General features: G+C 41.7%; 1 protein-coding gene across 3 annotated transcripts in view; it reads right to left on the bottom strand.

Moving 5' to 3' along the window:
• Positions 1-17,402, bottom strand: part of TBC1D22A (TBC1 domain family member 22A) — a 116,011-nt gene extending 98,609 nt beyond the window's left edge. The window contains exons 1-5 of one of the 3 annotated variants that reach the window (XM_035128570.2): positions 17,128-17,401; positions 14,522-14,576; positions 11,341-11,397; positions 5,056-5,393; positions 3,584-3,757 (exon numbers count right to left, since the gene is read on the bottom strand). In XM_035128570.2, coding sequence (XP_034984461.1) covers positions 3,584-3,757; positions 5,056-5,266 — 385 coding nt within the window. In that variant the 5' untranslated portion in view covers positions 5,267-5,393; positions 11,341-11,397; positions 14,522-14,576; positions 17,128-17,401. Of the gene's footprint in view, positions 1-3,583; positions 3,758-5,055; positions 5,394-11,340; positions 11,398-14,521; positions 14,577-17,127 lie in introns of all 3 variants that reach the window. The other 2 variants (XM_035128568.2, XM_035128569.2) reach the window with 2 other exon arrangements.
• Between the last annotated feature and the right edge of the window lie 4,387 nt (positions 17,403-21,789).

Genomic DNA, 21,789 nt, shown 5'->3' with positions numbered 1-21,789 from the left:
ACAATTAAATGATAGACATGATAAACTAGATTTATAAGCTTCACATCCTTATTAAAAAGAATCCTAGCATAATTTAACTATAAAGAACTAGAATATTCTTCCAAGACAATAGATTCATGGAACTCCAGCTCCCCCAACAGCATCTGGGAAGTCAAACAGCACATACAGAAAATGGCTTTTATTAAAAAGGCTTGATATCACTATGGAAACCACTGCAAGCATTTTTTTTAGAGTAATAGCTCTGTTAGGTGCTTCATTAAAAAAAAAATCCTAGCAAATAAAGCCCTTAATCTTCAATGAAGCAAAAGTGTCAGTTGAATGCATACAGAAACTGATAAGTCAAATACAAGTGTGCTGAAGGAGTTAACCTGTTCAGAAAGAAATCTAGACAAAAAAGCAAGCTAGATTAGCTAACTAGGGCAGAAAGTTGGAAAATTTAATAGCGAAATAGATGAGGTGGAGATGTGAAAGAAACAGAAAATAACTGCATAAGAGCTTAAGTGAAAGGAGGCACAGAATGTTTAGAAGATCATTAAGAGAGAATTTTAATGTGGATGGTCAAAAGGGCAAATGAGAGCTGTAGAAATATGTGTTGATCTGCATAGCAATTGTACTTCATAAAACTTCCTTCCTATACAGGGTTTTTCCTCTGGAAACATTTATAGCTCCTTTAGTACCAGCTCATACAGAGTATTTTAAAAATGCAGTGTTTTTCACTAACGTTTTTACTCATCCCCCTTGCCAAAGAGGAAAGAGGGTGCTAGCTGTTTTGGCAGCAGGCAAGCAACCAACCAAGATGCTTCTCAGCTAACCACTGCCAAAATGACACCCCACCTTCTCTCCCCCAGCTCCAAAGTTCTGAAGCTTAAAAAGAGACTACATCAGATGATTGCCCTCATGTTGGTTGGTTGGCATCCATCTGTCTCGAGAGACAATGGAGTGCACCTCTGGGGGTGAAGTCAAACCATTATTTGTAGCACATCAGGAACCAAGACATTAATCCTATGTACTGTATACCATCCTGGGAGTAACCCAACTGAACATAGCAGGACTTGAATTTCCACATACACACAGTTGCACGGAACAGGAAAGGTAAGCCCATAGTAACCAAAAAGTTGTGTTTGGTGACCAGGGCTAGCCAAAATTTGAAAAATCTGGCTTTCACTCAATTGATGAGACAAGTCCCCAACAAATACATAATGCCCGGAAAGCCTAATGCCACATCCTTGGAAAAAATAATAATTTAATTCTAAAAATTAAGCAAGCTCCAAATTTGTCTGTAACCTGGCCATATCTCTCAACAATCAAGTCCCATTACTGAGAGGTATAAAGACATTTCACTGTTGCAAATCCCGTGATCACACTTCTTGTACATAAGGTGCCTAATGGCTTTACAAAGTATCTGTCATTCAGGAGTGAGGTAGGAAAGGTGACAGCATATTAGAGCTGGCTTAATGGTATCTGCTGCATTTTAGAGACAGCCCACCAAGCCTGACACTCACCATCTGAGCACACGCTATTGAAACTTATGGTTCTCTGACCAACAAGGCACAGAAAAAGCAAGAAAGAGCAGAAATCTCAGACACTAAAAGATCTAGTCATTAGGGAGAGATAAACATTGGATGGAGAAAGGCAGCAAGCTGCTCTTCCTTTTTTGTCGTGTAATTTTCATCTTTTCCTCCTCTTGGAGGGGGAACTTTCAGAATTCAGCATAAAGTACAAGGAATTGCATCCACCTCTTGCCTTCTTAGAAGCATCTGGAAAGTGAAACAAGATTCTGCCCCTCCACCAAGCCTGTGTGTCCTGGGAGGTGAAATTCCAGTCCAATTTCCACAGGAGAGATACTGATTATCTGGATTTGTGCCAGAAAACAGCCTTAGTCACTTTGGTGCAGGCATAGGCAACATTGGCTCTCCAGATGTTTTGGAACTACAGATCCCATGATCCCTAGCTAACAGGGCCAGTGGTCAGGCATCGTGGGAGTTGTAGTTCCAAAACATCTGGAGAGCCAAGGTTGCCTATGCCTGCTCTGGTGGATGACTTGCTCTAGGGAACTGATGGGAGACTGCAATCCTACTGGTTCTCCTGCACCCCTCTGCAGCTTTTGATGCCATCCATCATGCTGTCCCAAATCAGAGCAGGAGCTCATCTAGTCTTTACCATTTGCTCTATTATAGCAAACTGACCTCAGGGCTTTTTAAATATCTTTTGTTAGATAACTAGAGTTTCCGTTCCTAGAGCTCGGGCAGCACTGTGTATCCCAGTTCCTCCAAGGTCCTAGTGCTGCCAAATACTGGCTTTCTTTTCCTTCAGCTCTGCATTTTCAAAAATGTTCATGAGTGGTGATCAGCTTTACATTTGATCTATAAAGAGCTGGGGAAGGAAATCAGGGGGAAATACTAGGCATCACTTGGGGAATTTGAGAGGGGCTGCTACAAAATGTGGGTAACCGAATCAAACGCTGAAATGAAACTGATGTTGTAAAGTGAACATGGATTTCAAATTGTTGCCAACAGATAAGCTGCCAGGCTTTCAAAAGGATCGAAGGTGACAGAACAAAGGAATGACCGGGGGGGTGAGGGGGGGGTGAAAAAGAACAACTCAGAAAATGAACATTTTCACTTTCCAGAATAAATATAAAATGAATAGGAAGGAATGCCATTTCAGTTCTCTGCTGCTCCCCTTGCCTAACAGAAGCGGATGTTATACAAAACAGTCAATGCATACAAGTTTATGTAGTTTATACAATTTATATACAGATGGTACAATATAAACCTTTATTTACGTGCACAAAGTCCTTATCAGGTTATGAAATCAAGTGCTACTTTATAAAACTAGAATATTTGATTTCAAATCAAACACAATTCAAACAAACTTTAACTTTAACAACAATCCCTCTCTCTCAGAGTACTCTGTAAAACAGGCATCCCCAAACTGCGGCCCCCAGATGTTTTGGCCTACAACTCCCATGATCCCTAGCTAACAGGACCAGTAGTCGGGGAAGATGGGAATTGTAGTCCACACATCTGGAGGGCCGAAGTTTGGGGATGCCTGCTGTAAACTGTAGTTCTGCGAGGAGGAAAGGAGTATCCTAACAATTCCCAGCACCCTTAAAAACTACAGTTCCCAGGATTCTTTGGGGAAAACAATGTATGCTGAAGTGGTATAAAAATGGACATTCATGAATAGTGCAGTTGAAACCAGAGAATAAATCAATGTTCAGTACCAAACACGTAAAAAGGGAATTTCCCTGTAACACCAATTAAGACCTGCCATAAAACAGAATCACAATTTAAAATCCTTGAAAGTCTGAAATAGGTAAGCTAAAAACTTTTGTTCCTTACGAAATAACTAAATCCCTAGAGAAGTACATATCACATTTTAGCAGGGATCAAACTGCCAGAGATAGCCTTGCTACAAAAGACCCAACTTCAACTTAAAACACGCATTGAAGAACCCACTACTTTTTGCCATATATTTGTAAGGTGGCAGCACTGCTGTTGTGGCCCACCTCAGATCAAGTCGCAACCCAGTACTCTGCCCTAACCCACCAGTTGAAGACCAATGGTTAAGGAGTACTCACCAAGGTTTGTGTTGGGGCCAGCCAGAATTTGCTTGAATTTATCTAAACGTGATGCCTCTCTTTCCGATAGCATAGGGATACCTGAGCTACTGTGGTCTGACACTCCACCCACCAGAATGGAGGCTTGCGGAAGGGACTGAGATCTTGGCACAGAAATAACCTCATCAGCACCATCTGTAGAGTATATAAAGGAGCAAACAGACATAAAGTGATCCATTTTTTTTTAATGCAAAGGTAAAACTTTCATTTAAAACAGAAAAATATTGGGACACAAGCATTTGTAACAGCTGTTTGGCTAGAGACAGAAAATGTTATATCCACTGTGGCTTCAAAACAGTTATAAAAATAGAACTCCCTGTCATCATGTCAATACCAAGAATCTCACGTTTGTGAAGAAACAGCTGAGAACAACTGATGGGTTATTCATATAGAACGGCATAAACACACACACTTCAAGTAGTAATGTTTTAAAAGGTTCCTACAATATTTTCTTTTATTAAACACTTTCACAGTGATGTAGCAGGGTTTCCCATTTTTTCCTTCCAAGACAAAGAGGAAACAGTGATTTGTGTGTCTTAAAAACAACTTGGGACTCATTTGTTCAGGATTACATGAAAATGCTAAAAACGCCTCCATAAATATAGTCATGCATGACATTTTTTGCATGACATGCAGTCTGCTACCAAGTATTTGTGTCAAGTGGGCCTTGTTCGCAGTTCAAAGTAGAAAAGCTTAGTTTGTCCACTTTCTTATCTATGGTCATATAACCTCAAAATTAGGACTGTCACAATGTGCTCTTTGTGGGGCTACCTTTGAAGACAGCCTTGAAAAAGAAGATTACAGTTATGAGGTTATGAAAGAGAACTGGGCGTTGGGACTGCATCGTGTCATCAGTGCTTGATAGCTCCACTGATTTCTAGTCGCATTGTGAACTCCAAACCAAGTGCTGGCGCTTAGTTTAAAGTAGTATATGCAGGAAGCTGCCTTATACCACAGCAAGATATTTGTCCAAGACATTGTCTACACTGACTTGTAGCAGCATTGAGCTTTGGCCCTACATGGCTTGGTGTCTGAACTCCTACTCCTTCATCAACTTGCCCACACATATAGATAATCATGGAGAAGCCCCTACGAATGAACATCACATGTGGTGACTGGAAAGGGGACCTCAATTAAATGGCCCTTCTGAGTTATGGTCCTTAAATGCCACTATTTGGATTAGTCCCATAAACATTAGTGGGGTAGATTTAGGGTATAAACTACAAGAACTACTAGCACATTTTCCCAACTTCTCATTATTTTTTATTTTTGAATGGATTTTTGAATGGATAACACAACCCTTTCAATTACTGTCTGGCTTAAGAGGGAAGTGAAAGCTTCCAAGCCCTCAAGAAATCCTGGAACAAGGTATACACTACAGCTTTCAACCTAGAGAAACAATGAATGGCAATGGAGTTTGAGGTTTAATATACCTGCAGAACTTGATGTGTTGCTTTCACTGACAGATTTAACCAGTCTGCTGTCACCACACGCAGCTGAGGGCAGTTCTGAAAGCTGCTGTGGTTGCTCCTTTTCCACCTGTTCCTCCTGCAATTTGTGCTGTTCTTGTAATTTGCTGTGGTTCTGAATTACTCTGTTAGCCGTTTCCATGACTACATCTGTGTTAAGGCTTTCTGCAGCCATCGCTAGGAGTTCGTCGTCGTCATCCCCAACATCCCAAGCATCGCTCGTGTTGCTTTCAAATTCTTGAAACGTGCTGATTTTCTTCAGTTTCACTGGAGTTGTTGGTGGCTTGGCTCCAGGTTTTAAGCTGTTTAAAAGAAAAAAAACAGCACTTTACACAAGCACTTTTGTGCTTATTATACTACCTGACAAAGTAAATAGTTCATTCCAACTAAAGCAAAAAGTTACACTAAGGCTGGCCCAAATTCAACGGGACGGGACATATTTCTGAGAAGACTTGGTAAGAAGTGAGCTGCTAATCAGCAAACAATGTGCAGCTAACCAAAAATTAGTTAGATGTGCAGCTTTTTCAGTTTTCCATAGCATTTGGCATACCTAGTTACTGTGGTTTGTATGTTACTGCAAGGCCCTCCATCAGCACAACATGGCTTCCTCTCCCTCATGTGCCCTACACCCACTCAAATCTCTTCTGGGGGTTCCCCCAACCCCCCAGAGCAGATTGGAGGACCACCAGGGGCTTTCAGGCAGATGAAGTCCTTGCACTAAGGGGATGATTTTGCTGGCTACAACCCCATTTCAGCTCCAACTATAAGGATATTTCTGCATTTTAATTAGAAGAGCAATGGAAGAGGCTGGTCTCAAGCTGGTGCTCAGAAGCAGTGAAACTGTGAAGAATGCCTGGCATATTTTGGACAAGGGTCTTGGACAAGGGATCTCTGTATGTATTTTTCCAGTTCATAAATAATAGCTTGTTCAAGAAGATACTTCGCACAAAATACTTTCCATCTTTCACAAATTAAGTGCTACTTTCAAGCACAGCCTGCTTCTCCCTTCACTTATCCATTTCTTTTAATTTGTGGTACTGCCCTCTCTAGGGTTAGAAAGTAGAATAGAAAAGTTAGCAGCCAAATGGCTTCTGGAACCTGGGTTGTGGGCGCACCGCTTTTTATTATTTTGATAAGCATGATCTAATATGCAATTCACATAAGTGACACATTGTTATATCACATTTTTAGCAGAAATTGTTAATACATGTTTAATTTGGTGTTTACAATAAAAAATATTGGTACTGTACTCCACTTCAGTTTTCAAAACATTCTACTCTTTATTGTTAAATGTCTTAACACATTGTCTTTCCTTAACATACACTTTGAGGCTTTAAAGCACATACATTTCAGTAATCCTTGAGTATCAGCCAGGTGCAAAAAATGACACCCAGATATTTTTAGGTGCTCACAAATGGAGAATCTTTAGGCGCAAAATGCGCCTGGCACCATGCTAATTTCGAACCCTGGACCTTTCCTGCTCCACATTCTTTCATGCCTAAAAAAATACTCAAAATAAACTACTCTTCACTTCCCAAAGAATTCATTTAACTTGAACAATTTTTATGAGAAAATTATCACCAAAAAAAACTTGAGGGGCTTCTGAATATTTTCCTGCAAAACAAACTTTTAATGAAACCTCCAAAATTTTCTATTGCACTAATCACAGACAGTAAATGTGGGCAGAATAGCCTGTCATTACAGCTCAACAGATCCAAGAGGGATTGAGCAAAATACTGCTCAGTACTGCTAGCCACACAAGAGTAGGACTGAAATCCATTTTGATTCATTTTCTGGATCATCTTCTACATTAACTCAGAGTTGCTCCAGTCCCTCTTTTCCATCCAGTTCTCCTCCCTCTCCCCATTATGCTACTTGCTGCTTATTTCAAGCACAATCCTCTGGTAAATTCTGTGCAAGCCCCATTAATTTTAATTGAGCTGAGCAAGTCCATTTCAATGGGACTCGCACAGGAAAGCTTCCCAGAGTTATTTGTAATTTTATGTTTAAGGCTTATAAATGACAAAGTTTTGCTAGTTTAATAAAAAAAGAGGGAGAGACAGGTTCTATGAAGTAAACCAAGAAAGGTATGTAGGTCAAAAGGTGTTTGTTACTCCTTTATTTTCTTCTGCATTCACAAACCTATTGTTTCATACAGCCTGTCAAAGATATTGTTTCATTGTCTTAAACACTAAGTGACATATTTGCACTGTGTGTGCTTACTTTGATAGGTAAAGGACCTCATGAGCTATTCCCTTTAAATATCATAGAAACTGTCCGAACCTCAGAGATTGCAGGAGAGAATTAGCTTGCTTATCTTGAAACACCTTTAGCTCAGTACAAAGAACCAAGTGCAATCCTGTTAAAATTTAGCTACTGGTTGAATTTTATTCCAGACTATTCACCAGCCCATTTTCATACATATTCTCTCCAAAGTAAACCTCACCATGTCCCAAATGTGCACATGACAGTAGCACAAGGCTAAAAAAATGATTTAGTACAAAGAGGGATTATTTTTCTCCAGACATGTAAACATATTCCTCCTTCCCTTTTGAATTCAAAGTGCATTTGGGCCATGTCATCTACTGCATAGCAGCAATGCTTTTAAAAAAAAAAAAGCCTAGCAAGTAATGTTTTAAAGGCAACTATTTCAGATTTCAGTTTGCATGTCATAGGAATCACTGGGCAAAGCTGCTGTTTTACACAAAGGGAAGGAGTCATAAGTGAGGTCTACTTCAACTCTGGCATACATATACACAATACAGTCGTACCTTGGTTTTCGAACAGCTTAGTTCTCAAACGTTTTGGCTCCCGAGCACCATAAACCTGGAAGTGACTGTTCCGGTTTGCGAACTATTTTTGAAAGCTGAACGTCTGATGGGGCTTCTGGGGCTTCCAATTGGTTGCAGGAGCTTCCTGCAGCCAATCAGAAGCCGCACTTTGGTTTCCGAACATTTTGGAAGTCGAACAGACTTCCGGAACGGATTCTGTTTGACTTCCAAGGTACAACTGTACTGTAAATAGAAGTCTAAACAAGTAAAGTGGGAATGGCAGACATCATAAAGACACTTGTGAGGAAGCTGTGGTTAGCTACAATTCCATGTGGGGTTGTATACAGAATATAGTGTGCACAATGGTCCTGACTATTTTAGCCTCCAAGATCTTCCTAGCTTTTATCAAGCTGAAGAAAACTTCACTGTCAAGTCTAGGGAACCTGCTTAATTTAATTGCCTTAAAATACAAATTTTAAGCAGCACTGAAACAAGTGGGTTTAAAGAATAATTTCTCTTTTACACTGTGTTGTCATGTTTGATAGACATACAAATTATTATTGCTGTTTGCCAGGAAACATTTTCTTCTTCAAGTAGTATAAGGCACACTGACGTTTGGGTATGGGAAGGCAGAACCACAGTTTATCTGTTTAAGAAAATAACCCAGTGAAGGAAAGACTTTCCATGAGGTGCAAACTATTGTTACACAGGAGGTTACCATGCACCTTTTATATGCTTTTACTACAGACACTGAATCAAGGAGACAATGTAAAATTGTAGCATCATGACAGTGGGGAGAGAGCAAGTTTATACAACAATATACAATTCCTAGCTTGTTCAGATTCTTCATTGTCCTGTATGACAACTTATTAATTACAGAGTACTAAAATAAAGAGGTAGGAACCACATTACACGTTTCACAAATGGTTAAAGATGGTGTGTTTCAGATCCACAAACAAGTCTGTAAATTTTTTTAGGTAACCTGCCAGAGATACCTTTGTCAGAAATAAAATTAAAAAAATCCTTCAGTAGCACCTTAAAGACCAACTAAGTTTTTATTTTGGTATAAGCTTTCGTGTGCATGCACACTTCTTCAGATGCATGCACACGAAAGCTTATACCAAAATAAAAACTTAGTTGGTCTTTAAGGTGCTACTGAATGAATTTTTTTATTTTACTTCGACCCAGACCAACACGGCTACCTACCTGTAACCAGAACTTTGTCAGAAAGTTACCTAATTCAAAAGAACTTTTATAAAGCTTGTTTTCCTCATCACTAGCCAAGTGGTCATTTACAAACCCAATATAATACTTGCAATTTTTTGATCACTCACAGACCTGCTGCAACATGTAAAAATCTTGACCATCCAGGTCACTACCCAGCAAGGTTGATAAACGGTATTATATTCACAGAGTAGTCTCAAGAGATTGCCTGACGTTGTGTCAAAATAATATTGCCACTCTCTTAGCTCCTTGGGAGATTTCACCAACCTTCCCAGTCTCAACTATGACTTACCATCAGTATGTCCACAAGTATGATTTATCTAACTAGGGTGTACAAACTGGTCTCAAAGCTTGGTAACCATCAACCATAGCAAGTGTAGATATACGTGACAGTGATTCCTGTTAAACTGGGCAGAGGAAAAAGGGAGAATTCACACCATGGGAGGCGGGGAGGAAAGGAACTAATCCCAATGTATTGAAAATGGTTAAGAGATCAGCAACATTACAGCTGCACTGCCAAACTACTCCAATTCCAGAAATAATAATAGTATGAACAGGGAGCGATAAAATCCATACTCTAGTTCAGTTCCTCCAGACTTGACATTTACAGTTTGCATCTTTTTGCCAGCTCATAAATTGGTTCTCCTCCAGCTGACAGAAAGCAAGCCTCTCAAATAATTCACCTCCTGCTATTTCTCAGTTTATATCTGCTTAAGCTAGTTTGCCTGTGCAAGAAGGAAAGCCGTAGTGATACGAAAGATCGGAGGAGCAAAATGGACCAATTTAAAAATCTGGTAGACAATCCAAGGCTGAGTAGCATTATCATTGAAACAAAATTATTTTGTTGTATTAGCTCTACAGGAGGAAAAACCTGTCTCCTACCACTGTTGAGACCATACATGGTATTTCTTGCAAGCAGGACTGGGGGGAAAACTATTTCCTATTAACATCACCAATCAATATGTCACAGTGAAACTGCTGTGTAGGAATTAAGACTGCAATGTAAATACAGATGGATCTGTATTTATATTGCTTCATGTATTTCCAGTGAACTCGTAGTACAAGAGACCCTTGCGCAAAGGAAACTGAGAAGACAGCTAGCGCGCTCCCAAATGGCCAGAGCTTCTTTAATAGGTCCATACAACAATGGGAAACATTATGCTTGCTCATTGTTAATGAATGCACAATATAGAAGACATTTCTTGGTTTAAGTGAGGGATAGGGAACCTTTTTCAGCTTGAGGGCTGGATCAAGAACTGACCCACCCTCCCTAAACCATTTTGACAGGTGTGTGGGGCAACTCATCTGTCTGTCCTCCGACATCATTAAGCTGTCAAATAACAACGTCAAAGGTGCTGACACAACCCACTTTGACAACTTGCAGCCACAGTTTGGATTCAAACCAGGCCTGCAAAAGGATAGCTTTCCTTTGCCGACTAGCAAAGCAAGTCCACAAATATGAGATGTATGTTTTCAAGCACAGTTTCGAATCCAAACCACACCTGTAAACCAGCACCTTCAAAGGGGCTCACTGTCAGCACTGATCAGAGCTGACAGCACAGCTCACTTGCCAACAATAGGAGCACACTTTAAACTCTTACTCATTTCCTTGCATCCACATATTTCCCTGCCTCAAACCTTACATCATATATGATGTCAGCTGGGTGGGGCTTTTGGGGGGGGGCACAGCCTTCCAGGCTAAATTGGGATATAAAAGCACTATAAAAATATTTTTAAATTAAACAAATCAATAATGAGCAGCCCTTGATGAAACATCGACATAGCACAAAGCTTAAAATATTAGTTTGACATAAGGAAAAATAATTACCACTCCCAAATATAATATGGCCTTGGCCCAAGAAATGTTAAAACATTGTTTGCAAATCTGTAATATGAACACAATTAATTATGGTAATACAAGCCAGCTGAAACGGAGTCAAATGCTTTGAAACATGAAAATAAGTTACCCTAATTTTGGCAACAGTTGTCAATAGTAAAGAAACACAGTTGCTTATATTAAAATTACTTAATGCAGCATTACAAACTGATTAGCATATTCCATAAAGTGAAGGGACTTTCAAGCTAAGCCAAAATAATGTTTAGCAATAAAATTCAAAAAGCCAGTGGAAAACAGGAATGAAGAGAGCAATATGGTCAGAAGCAGAAAGAGAAGATGACTAAAGCATTGACTTCAACAAAAGATTAGATACTGAGAAGATTTAAGTCCTTTATTTGCTTTTTTAAAAAAACTTACGTTCCATGCAATAGTGGATCAAAAGGAGGATGCTGAGCTCCGTATACATGTTGAATACTAAAAAGGAAGAAAGAAAGTTTAGTACAATTACAGCATAATCCAACGCCTATTTACATGGAATTTCATTGAAGCTGACTCCCTAATAAGTGTGTTTAGAAGGCTTCAAAAATAACTCAAGACTTTTCTTATACTATAAGAAGTCTTATACTATTTATTTATAATATTTATAAACAGTACTCCAGTTAAACTAAACCATACATTGGCAGGAAGGGATATGCTGCACTCTTTAACAAAAATGTATTTTATATAAACAGATGAGCCCATCCAGCTTAAGACAATAAACATACAGGGGGCAACCATTACATGCAGAGTTTCCATTCCTGGCCCTTGTGCGCATATAAGTTTCCCCTGCCTCCGTTTGCCAAAACGGGAACAGTGTCAATTGGACATGCGTAAAATGGTCACCTTCTGTACATCATTTTAAGATTTGGATCATAGCTATACTGAAAGCACCTGCAAGCACTCATCAGAGACAGGGAAGCCAAGACCCTTTATAGGTTGTTAAGACTCCATCTCCAATCAGCCCCAGTCAGCATGGCCAATAGAAGTGGTGTAGTAGGTGTCGGATTGCAGGCAAAAGCCTAACATTATCAGATAAGCAAGACAACAATGTCAGCCCTCTCCACATTAAAATGCTTTCAGCAACAACAAGCTTGTTAAACTATTCTGTACTGAAAAGCACTAGATAGACCTTTGAGCTGATGATCCCACAATAGGTAGAGATTCACCTACTGCTGCTTGAACGCTGTTTAAATTACAGTATTGTTTAACAAGACGAGGACCTACCAAACTGAAATTTGCTACCGCTCCAGCCCAAATCATCACTTCACTTGGACTTATTTCTTTCAACTATAGGGAATATTCCACAATGTACCACACTAATGCTTTACTTGCAAAATTCAATGGATTAGTTTTTATTAAATAACTAGGTGGACCAGGACCAAGTGAAACAAACCCAACTAGCCTAATAATAGTCAAAAGCCACGTTTGGTCACTGTACATTTTACACATCTGTGATGTTTCCAGAAGAACTCTCCTGAAAAATCATGCACGGCCATTATATATATAAAGAAACACAAGTCAATTTCAATATGCCTTAGTTTCATCTTTGTGATGTTTTAAGTGCCTTGCTTAAAGTAGAACTTAAATAGAAAGCATTCAACTCAAAATACTTGAAAGCAACTTACTAATGTAGACTACTTCAATGACTTATCCCCATCACACCCCTTTTCATCCAAGTTTTAAATGCTGGATTTATATAAAACAGGCATAGGCAAACTCAGCCCTCCAGATGTTTTGAGACTACAGTTCCCATCATCCCTGACCACTGGTCCTGTTAGCTAGGGATGATGGGAGTTGAAGTCCCAAAACATCTGGAGGAACAAGTTTGCCTATGCCTGATATACAATCTTAGAAGTCATAAGCGCTCAATAATCTTGATTAGTGCATTACAGTACTAAGAAATTGCATATTAGTAGGCTAATTGTGAAACAAATAAGTCTACAGTTTTACAAGTATTGCATATATTGTAGTGTAGAACTTCCTACATGTGGTACTGTCCACATTTCCTTCTCTAATATCACACACCATACCACATTCTTCAGGATTGGCTGTAGAAAAACTATGTAAGTAACTATAGAGAATTTTAATATATCACTTATACCATAATACCATAACCTGATCCAGCAGATGATGCCAGGGAGAGGTTGTGCAAGAAAGTCAATGACTGGGAGATGTGAGTGGAGAAGCCAAGCCAGAGGTGTCACAACTGTAGACTATTAAGTGCTGTTACAAGTGACTCTTTATCTGCTGAGGAAAATGGACATCTTCCTATGCTATGGACACAGCCTGCTGGTGAAAAACATTCTAGTGCATCCCATGTGTCAGGAATCCACAAAGTTCCTAGCCCAACACTAGAATCCTTCAAACATTACTTACATAAACAGGACACCATGTGATTACCGAGGGACAGGATCACACTACCTGGCAGCACCTATTAGTAAATAATCGTGTCTCAGATTAACCTCATTGGTTATTCATCTGAAGATGAGGCCAGGCACTGGCCCCAGGAGAGGACCTGAAGAACAGTTCTACACTCCAGTAAATGCCTGATTTAGGGGGGTATTCTTCCATGCTCCTCACTTCCCTCGACAGCACATGCGGAAACTGCCTTCTTGACTGTTGGACCCACTATTGGTCTTGTCTGCTCCATCCATCAGACTCTGGCTTCGCATGCAAAGGAAGTCCCTAACTCACCAATGGTATGTGACCCATCGGCTACCTTCACCTGGTTTAGCCTAGCGGACCAGTCAAAGTTGTTTTTCTAGGAGTCACAGATGAGAGCTGAGCAGGGTGGGGACCAAAAGTGGACAAACTACCTCAGAAGGAGCATGAACCCCACGAACCCTTCAAAAATCCCCACCATTTTAACCTAGCCTTTGAAACTACCTCAGCCAAATATTCTCACCCTGCTCTAGATAAGTACAGAGGGCTTCACTGTAGGAACAAAAGTTCCAGTAGCTATGGGTTTTTTTCTCGATACTCAAATTATTATTATTAATTATTAATGAAATCCACAAGCTCTGTCTCCTCAATTTTAGCCAAATAAAGGCTCCCATGACCTTCTGAAGGCAGTTGTCAACAGGCCATCACAAAAGGTAATGAGATGTGCTCCCCCACCCTAGCAATCTGAACATTGTTTTCTGTTGTAGTAATCAACATCTGCTGTCTGCAACACTATAACACATGTGTTTATTTGAAATGTTTCTAGCCAACCCTTCATCTAACAATCTCAACAATCCCAAGGCAGGTTGCAACAAAGATAAAACAAGTTCAAACAAAACAGTTCATGAAACCACAGAGAAACAGTCTACAATATGTAGGATCATAAAATATCCATAAAACATCCCTTAGGCTGGAAAAAATAGCACCCCACAAATGCCTGGGCAAATAAACATGTTTTAAGGTTGAGCTGAAATAAGATAATAGCCAGCGCCAAGACCTGGAAGGAAAGGGATTCCATAAATGGTGGACATTCTACTAACTATGCTACTTTTAAGAGGTAGAGAGACCAACTCAACAGCCTTGATTCTGTAATTCATATTGTTCAAAGCAAACTCACCGCCTCAATTTCTCCAATGGGTATTTGTTGTCCTATTCTGGCATCACATTCTCCACTGTCAATGAAATGCACATAGGCACCTTAACAGATTTTCTTGTTATAAACATACTCCCATTGTTGAACTCACACTTTTTTTTATGGCAGAGTCCACATATCTTTAACAGCTACATGACACACACAAACTCAACAGATACAGTTTCCTTCTCACTAGCATAAAGGCGAACCATTGTAAAGAGTTTCACCTCGTCCAGCTAGGAACCATATCAGAAGAGAGACCCGAGCATTTAATGCTATAAGTAACTCTAAGCAAAAAAGATAAAATTATATTTCCCTACCAAAATTGGGTGAAATACTTTGTTCTTCAGTGGACACTGCTATTTACCTCTCCTTCCACAGGCTTTGGGTGACCTGATCATATGCATGAGGCCATATGAGCAGATCTGAGCAAGAACCATCTGTTTCAGCATCTCTCCTAACAGTGAGAAATGATTCCAGGCCAGATATAAATTTAGGAGACCCTCCCCTCAAAAGAAAGATACTAACTGGAGCCATAAGGAAAATGACATGGTGCCTCTGATCAGCTACTAAGTACAGGGATATGTTGTTGTTGATGATGATTTTATTGTATTTATACCTCGCCCATCTGGTTGGATTTCCCCAGCCACTCTGGGCAGTTTCCAACAAAACTAAAAACACGCTAAAACATCAAACATAAAAAACTTCCCTAAACAGGGCTGCCTTCAGATGTCTTTGAAAAGTCAAATAGCTGTTTATTTCCTTGACATGTGATATGAGAGCATTGCACAGGGTGGGCACCACTACCGAGAAGGCCCTCTGCTTGGTTCCGTGCAAGTTCACTTCTCTCAGTGAGGGAATCAGCAGAAGGCCCTCGGAGCTGAACCTCAATGTCTGGCCTCCACAATGGGGGACGAGACACTCCTTCAGGTATACTGGGCCAATGCTGCACCAAGCTAATAAGGTAATGGTAATGGTAATGGTAAAGGACCCCTGGATGGTTAGTTCCAGTCAAAAGATGACCATGGAGTACAGTGCTCATCTCGCTTTCAGGCTGAGGGAGCCGGCGTTTGTCCACAGTTTCTCGGGTCATGTGACCAGCATGACTAAACCACTTCTGGCACTTACCTTCCCACCGCAGCAGTACCTACTTGCACTGGCATGCTTTTGAACTGCTAGGTTGGAAGGAGCTGGGACAGAGCAACAGGAGCCACTGACCTTCGGATCGGCAAGCCCAAGAGGATCAGTGGTTTTAGACCACAGCACCACCTGTGTCCCAAGCTAATATCCCACTCTTAATTGGGGGTCAGGAGTTCTTGGCAACCTTATTCTAAGGCGCCTGGAGGTCAGCTAGTCCACCTCCCACCCTGTCTCTGCACCATGGGCGTAGCTGCGGGGTGGGGGGCAGCTACCTGAATCAAGTAAATAAACACTTAAGCCAGAGTAGAAATTGTCGAAAGATTCTGACAGATCTTTAATGAACCCTTGAGGTTGAAAGAAAGTAAGCTGAAACAACTGTTGCAGGGACATTGCATTCCTTCTTTTTCTTTTAGAAATCATTTTTATTTGGTTTTACAAATACAAAGTTATAAATATCCAAATATATATCCATATACAGAGATTCCTCAAAATCTCGCGACTTCCCCCCACCCCCTCCATGGGGTCCCAATTTGAACATTTACAACTGCATATTCTTCCATTCTCTTAACTTTTATATCAATCCATATTGCCCGTGGTGTTTGATACACTAGAAGTGAAATTAAAATCCTGAGGCATTTCATTCTTAATCTGCCTGACAGAAGATGAGAACAAGCAGGTGTCCTGGACAGGGCCGGATTTAGGTTTTATGAGGCCCTAAGCTATCGAAGGTAATGGGCCCGTTATATGTCCAGTGTCCTTTGTCAACAACAAATTGTCACTGTATTTTGTGTTGGATATGTGCTATATAGTAATTTAAGGACCTAATAGGTATCTAAAGCCATTTGCACATAACAAAATATGTATTTTATCAAAGTACTGTAATTGTTAAACTGAGATACAATTAAGAAGAAGTATATTAATAGTGAAATACAATTAAGAAGAAGTATATTGATAGGGAAATAATAATTAAGCTCTAACTTAAACTGATGTTTTATACATAACCAGCTTAATAATGTAACGCAAACACATTGGCATTTGGCAATAACAAAAGTTCCTTTAGAAACACAATTTACAAAGACCCATAATTTGGGGGGGGGGGGCAAGAGAGTGGGACCCTAAGCTATAGCTTGTTTAGCTTATACGTAAATCCGGCACTGGGACTCCTGGACCACCTCCCCGACATAAATTCTGGCTGCCTGCCCCCACTCCTAACATAAAACCTGCCCGTGCTCTGTACCACAATCAATACTAGCAGCAACCCCCAACCGTTTCCCCCCCGCGAATTTGTGCCGTCCCACAGCGAGCGCCACACCGGCGGGCATGTTTACTTCGCGCAAAGCCCCACCGAGAACCAAGAAAACAGGGGCAAGCTGATAACATTTCGAGATTTCCGCCTCAGCAAAAGCCTCCCGCCACCCGGGAGAAACTTTTCCACCCGCGCCCTCGCTCACCTGCCCGGCACCCGGGACGCATTCCGCTTCCAGAACTGCTTCCTACCCGCGTCGCTCGCCATCTTCCCGTCACCTCATAGCCTTTTTTCACCCGGAAAGCGAGAGCCGCCGCCGCCGCGGCCTCGAGCGCAGGTACGCACAGAGCCAGACCGGGGGCCCCGAACGTTATATCGCCCCCTCCCCCCAAAGCCGAGCGCCGCGGCCCTCACTCCATCCCTGCCCCTCTTCTCCCTGACAGAGAGCAGCGCGCCGCCATCTTGGCACCCTGCAACAACCCTTCTCCCCATTGGCTGCCGGGGAACAGCTGTCGACTACGCCCAGTCGCGAGTGAGCGTACTGCCCGGCGTGTGGGTTTTTTTTGTTTTTGCCCAATCAAAATCCTCGAATCAGATCTGAGGAGGAGCTGGAATTTTGGCCAATGGAAGCCCCAGTGTTATGGCCTTCGCTGTTTCTCGGCTGTTCATTGGCTCTCGAGGAACTCCCTCGCGCCGCTTGACCCCGCCTACTCTGAAGTGGCTATAATTTGCCTGGAGGCGCTTGGCGTCTTTACAGCTGAGCGATGATGAATTGGAGTCAATTAGACGCTAGGACTCAAAAACATCCCTTATACATAGTCAAGTTTCAAAGGGTTCGGCTTGTGCCACCCGCAAACATCTGATATGCACTTCCTTCATGCCTTGATTCTTTTCTCTGGTTTCCAAGAGCTACTTAAACGTGCATTTTAAAAATTATTATTGTTTTGTTATTTCTTGTATTTGTATGACGCCCTTCCTCTGGAGATCTCGGAGCAGTTCACAGCATAAAAAGGCAAGATAAAATCACAAAACTCATAATAAAAACAAGAAGAGAACAATAAATCCTACCGACATATTAAAATGGTAAAGGTAAAGGGACCCCTGACCATTAGTCCAGTCGTGACCGACTCTGGGGTTGCGGCGCTCATCTCGCATTATTGGCCGAGGGAGCCGACGTACAGCTTCCAGGTCATGTGGCCAGCATGACAAAGGCGCTTCTGGCGAACCAGAGCAGCACATGGAAACGCCGTTTACCTTCCCGCTATAGCGGTTCCTATTTATCTACTTGCATTTTGACGTGCTTTCGAACTGCTAGGTTGGCAGGAGCTGAGACCAAGCAACGGGAGCTCACCCCGTTGCGGGGATTCGAACTGCCGACCTTCTGATCAGATTAAAATGGTACAGGATGCTAATCAGCCAAAGAGTTGGCTCATATTATTATTATTATTAGTGTTGTTGTTTTTGTTTATTGAATTTATATACCGTCCTATACCCGGGGGAATCAGGGCAGTTTACAGAATAAAATCAATATATAAAATCACAAAATACATAATGAAAATAAAAACAACAATCCAATTTCCCCCCCAAAAAAACCACATTTTAAAAGGGCATAGGATGTAAATCAGATCAACCAAACTATTATTATTATTATTAAACCTCTTTCTTGTTTTGGGTGTGATTGATTGTATAGGGAAGCTTTGTAAGGTTTGATGTTTTACTATGTTTTTATATAGGATGGAAGACGCCCAGAGTGGGGCAACCCAGTCAGATGGGCGGGGTACAAATAATAAATTATTATTACCGGTATATTATTCCCGTGCCCTCCAACATTTCTCCGATGAAATGAGGGACATCCTAAGGAAAAGCAGGGAATTCTGGGATCAAATCAGAAACCACAAAAACATCTGTAAATGCAGGACTGACCCTGGAAAACAGGAACACTTGGAGAGTCTGGTATAATGTTATGAATTTGGGGCAGGGTTTGGAGCAGACTCCCCATAATTCCTGGATTTAGTAAAAGTCAGGCTTAATGAAGGCTTGATCAAACTTTGTCAAATGTGGAAACCCACATGGGTCTAGCCATGATTTATGTTAGGGGCATGCTTTATGTTGGGGGGGGGGCAGAACCGAGTTATCTGTGACACGATTGGTCAGTTACTGTAAGTATTTTTATTTATTTACTTGAATTGGGGGGCAGCTGCCGCCCCCCTGCCCACATCCATGTAAACCACCTGGATTTAGTTACGCAAAGAGCCAAGTCAGTTGAGCAGAGCTAGCTGGATGGGCCATTAGGGAACAAATGCCAGTGATGGCCCATCAAGGAAACCCTCAGAGAGCAGACTGACAGGCAAGGGGGAGTGGGCCCCCTTCATTGCTGGGTGCTAGTGGGCAAAGGGTTTCACTTTTGAGAGCCAGTGGTTAGAGCAGTGGACTAGGACCTGGGAAACCAGGGTTCAAATCCCCACTCTGCCATGAAGCTCACTGGTTGACCTTGAGTCACTCACTCTCAGCCTAAGCCAGGCATCCCCAAACTGCGGCCCTCCAGATGTTTTGGCCTACAACTCCCATGATCCCTAGCTAACAGGACCAGTGGTAAGGGAAGATGGGAATTGTAGTCCAAAACATCTGGAGGGCCGAGGTTTGGGGATGCCTGGCCTAAGCCTACCTCCATGGCCCCCCGCCGCCTGCTCGGGGACCCTCGCCACCCCCTTGGTCAGCTCCCGTGCGCCGTGCTAATCCAGGGCGGAGCAGAGTGGGGACCGCCTTCCATGATGCTAGCCAGGTTCTCATTGGCTGCAGGAAGCTCCTGCAGCCAATGGGAAGCTGCACACACCTCCACGCCGGAAGGAGCGCCAGAAATAGCGTTTGCGCTTGTGTGCACACGCACTTGCACACTCCGGCCCACCGCGGCATTTGCAGGACCGTGAACCGGTCCAAGCCACAAAAACTTTGCCAACCCCTGCCTACCTTGCCGGGTTGTTGAGAGGATAAAAAAATGGAGCAGAGGAAGAAGTGTGTGAACTCTTCGGAGGAAAAGTGGTGTGTGAATGTAATAATAAATGAAATAAATAAATAAACTTTGAATGTGGAAGGCTGAGGGGCGTCGGTTAGCAGCAAGAATGAGAAAGAGGGGCAGAACTCCATGTGAGCAGGCTGGAACCAAGAAACACAGAGGATGGCTTTTGGCAGTCCGTTCAATGCTAAGAGCCAGAGCCTCATAGGGTGTGAATACTCTGCAATGTCTCCATCTAGGGGCAGGTCGTATGTCGGTGTAAATAAAACCATATATCATAAAGGCACCACTGTCTCTGTTGTGCCTCATTGCCCCCAAAGGGAAGACAGATCCCAGTAAGTACGCCTGCAACCTCTGAAATCTCGCACTGCTTCTGGAGATTGGGATGGCGTGTAAGAATATGAAAGCTGCAAGCGTTGGAAGATTTTGGGGGGGAAAGAGCAGGAACTTCTCATCGCTGGCTTAAAAGGCTCTCAGACGGCTTTCTCAGAGGAGAAGGTACAGGCTGATCTCCATACCCATTATTGGGTAATGAAACCTAAGGCACAACGGGTTTTGCTTAAATTTTTGGCCAGCGCTGGGCAGTCACAGCTTTGCAGTTAATTTCTTGGCAAAGCAGCTCTTGCTTGGTAGGTCTACTCCCTTTTATTGTGAATGCTGCAATTCTAAGCGAGGTTGAATATAAAACAGATTGCTCCTACTTGGATATGGCATTTTTAGGACAGGGGGAAGTTGTTCAAAAGTGAAATGGCTGTGTAAAGAAAGGTGCTTCCAGCTCCAGATGCTTTCAGAAAGCCTGATCCTCTGTAGAGTAGGTGACCCTTGGCACATTACTTAGAACGTTTCATTATTACAACACGTTATTACATCTTTGCAAACAAGGCCACAAAATCGCTAGTCTGCAGAAAGTGATACTACTGGTAGATTTCTAGGGACTGGCAGAGGAAGGGCAGAGAACTCTCCTTTTCCTATTATATTTCTGCAGCATATGGTTGAAAGGGCTTCCCTCCTTTAGCCAACTTGGTTTGCATGCTTGGCACCAAGGAAGGGTGATAAACTCCACCTCTCCTCTGCCACCCTGCTCACTCACCTCTCTGGAATTCCTTGCTAGCTTTTGCTACAAGGCATGTGCTTTAAATACATGCCTGACCTGAATATGGCCAGGTAGTATCACTTGTAGCAAATACATGCAGCATGCTTTGCTGTAATATATTTTGCTGTCAGAGTTGGCATAAAGTCAGCTTAATTAAAATTAAAAGACAGGCACACACAATTTGCCCATTGTTAACGGAATAGCCTTAGTCACATCCTGTTTTCCCCCAAGAGAACATGTTCTTATCATTTAATTCAACAAATCAGGGAGGGCTGTTTTGCTTTTTGAAAAGCATGGGGAAGAGAATAATACAAGGAAATCCTTTTCTACTATGAAACTACTTTTTAAGATTGTGGAATTTGGGTCTGGAAAAGGAAGCTGGGTCATCAACTATCTGATAAAAGTTCAGGCCTGAGCAAAATTTAACTAGCATTCATAAAAACACTTCAGAAATCAGGAAATGCACAACCATATATGACAGTTCTATCTATTTTGATATGATATCTTAAGGATGTCCCTGTTTCACAGCTGTGTTGGAATTTACTATGTATGTGCATTATAATTAGCTATGTTGCAAATTCATATTCTATTTTGTTCTTATGTGTAATTATTACTTGCACACACTGTTCCTTATTTCTCCACCTCCCAACATTCATTTGCATATAAAATGCTATTGGTTTCCCTTTGATTCCATATCTTTCATGAGCTGGAATGTATTAATTTGGTTTCTACTGATGTATTTAAAACAAATCTTTCCAAAC

The sequence above is a fragment of the Zootoca vivipara genome, chromosome 10, assembly GCF_963506605.1.
Source record: "Zootoca vivipara chromosome 10, rZooViv1.1, whole genome shotgun sequence".
In the NCBI taxonomy this organism is placed as follows: domain Eukaryota; kingdom Metazoa; phylum Chordata; class Lepidosauria; order Squamata; family Lacertidae; genus Zootoca; species Zootoca vivipara.
This window is presented reverse-complemented; position numbering and strand designations above follow the sequence as displayed.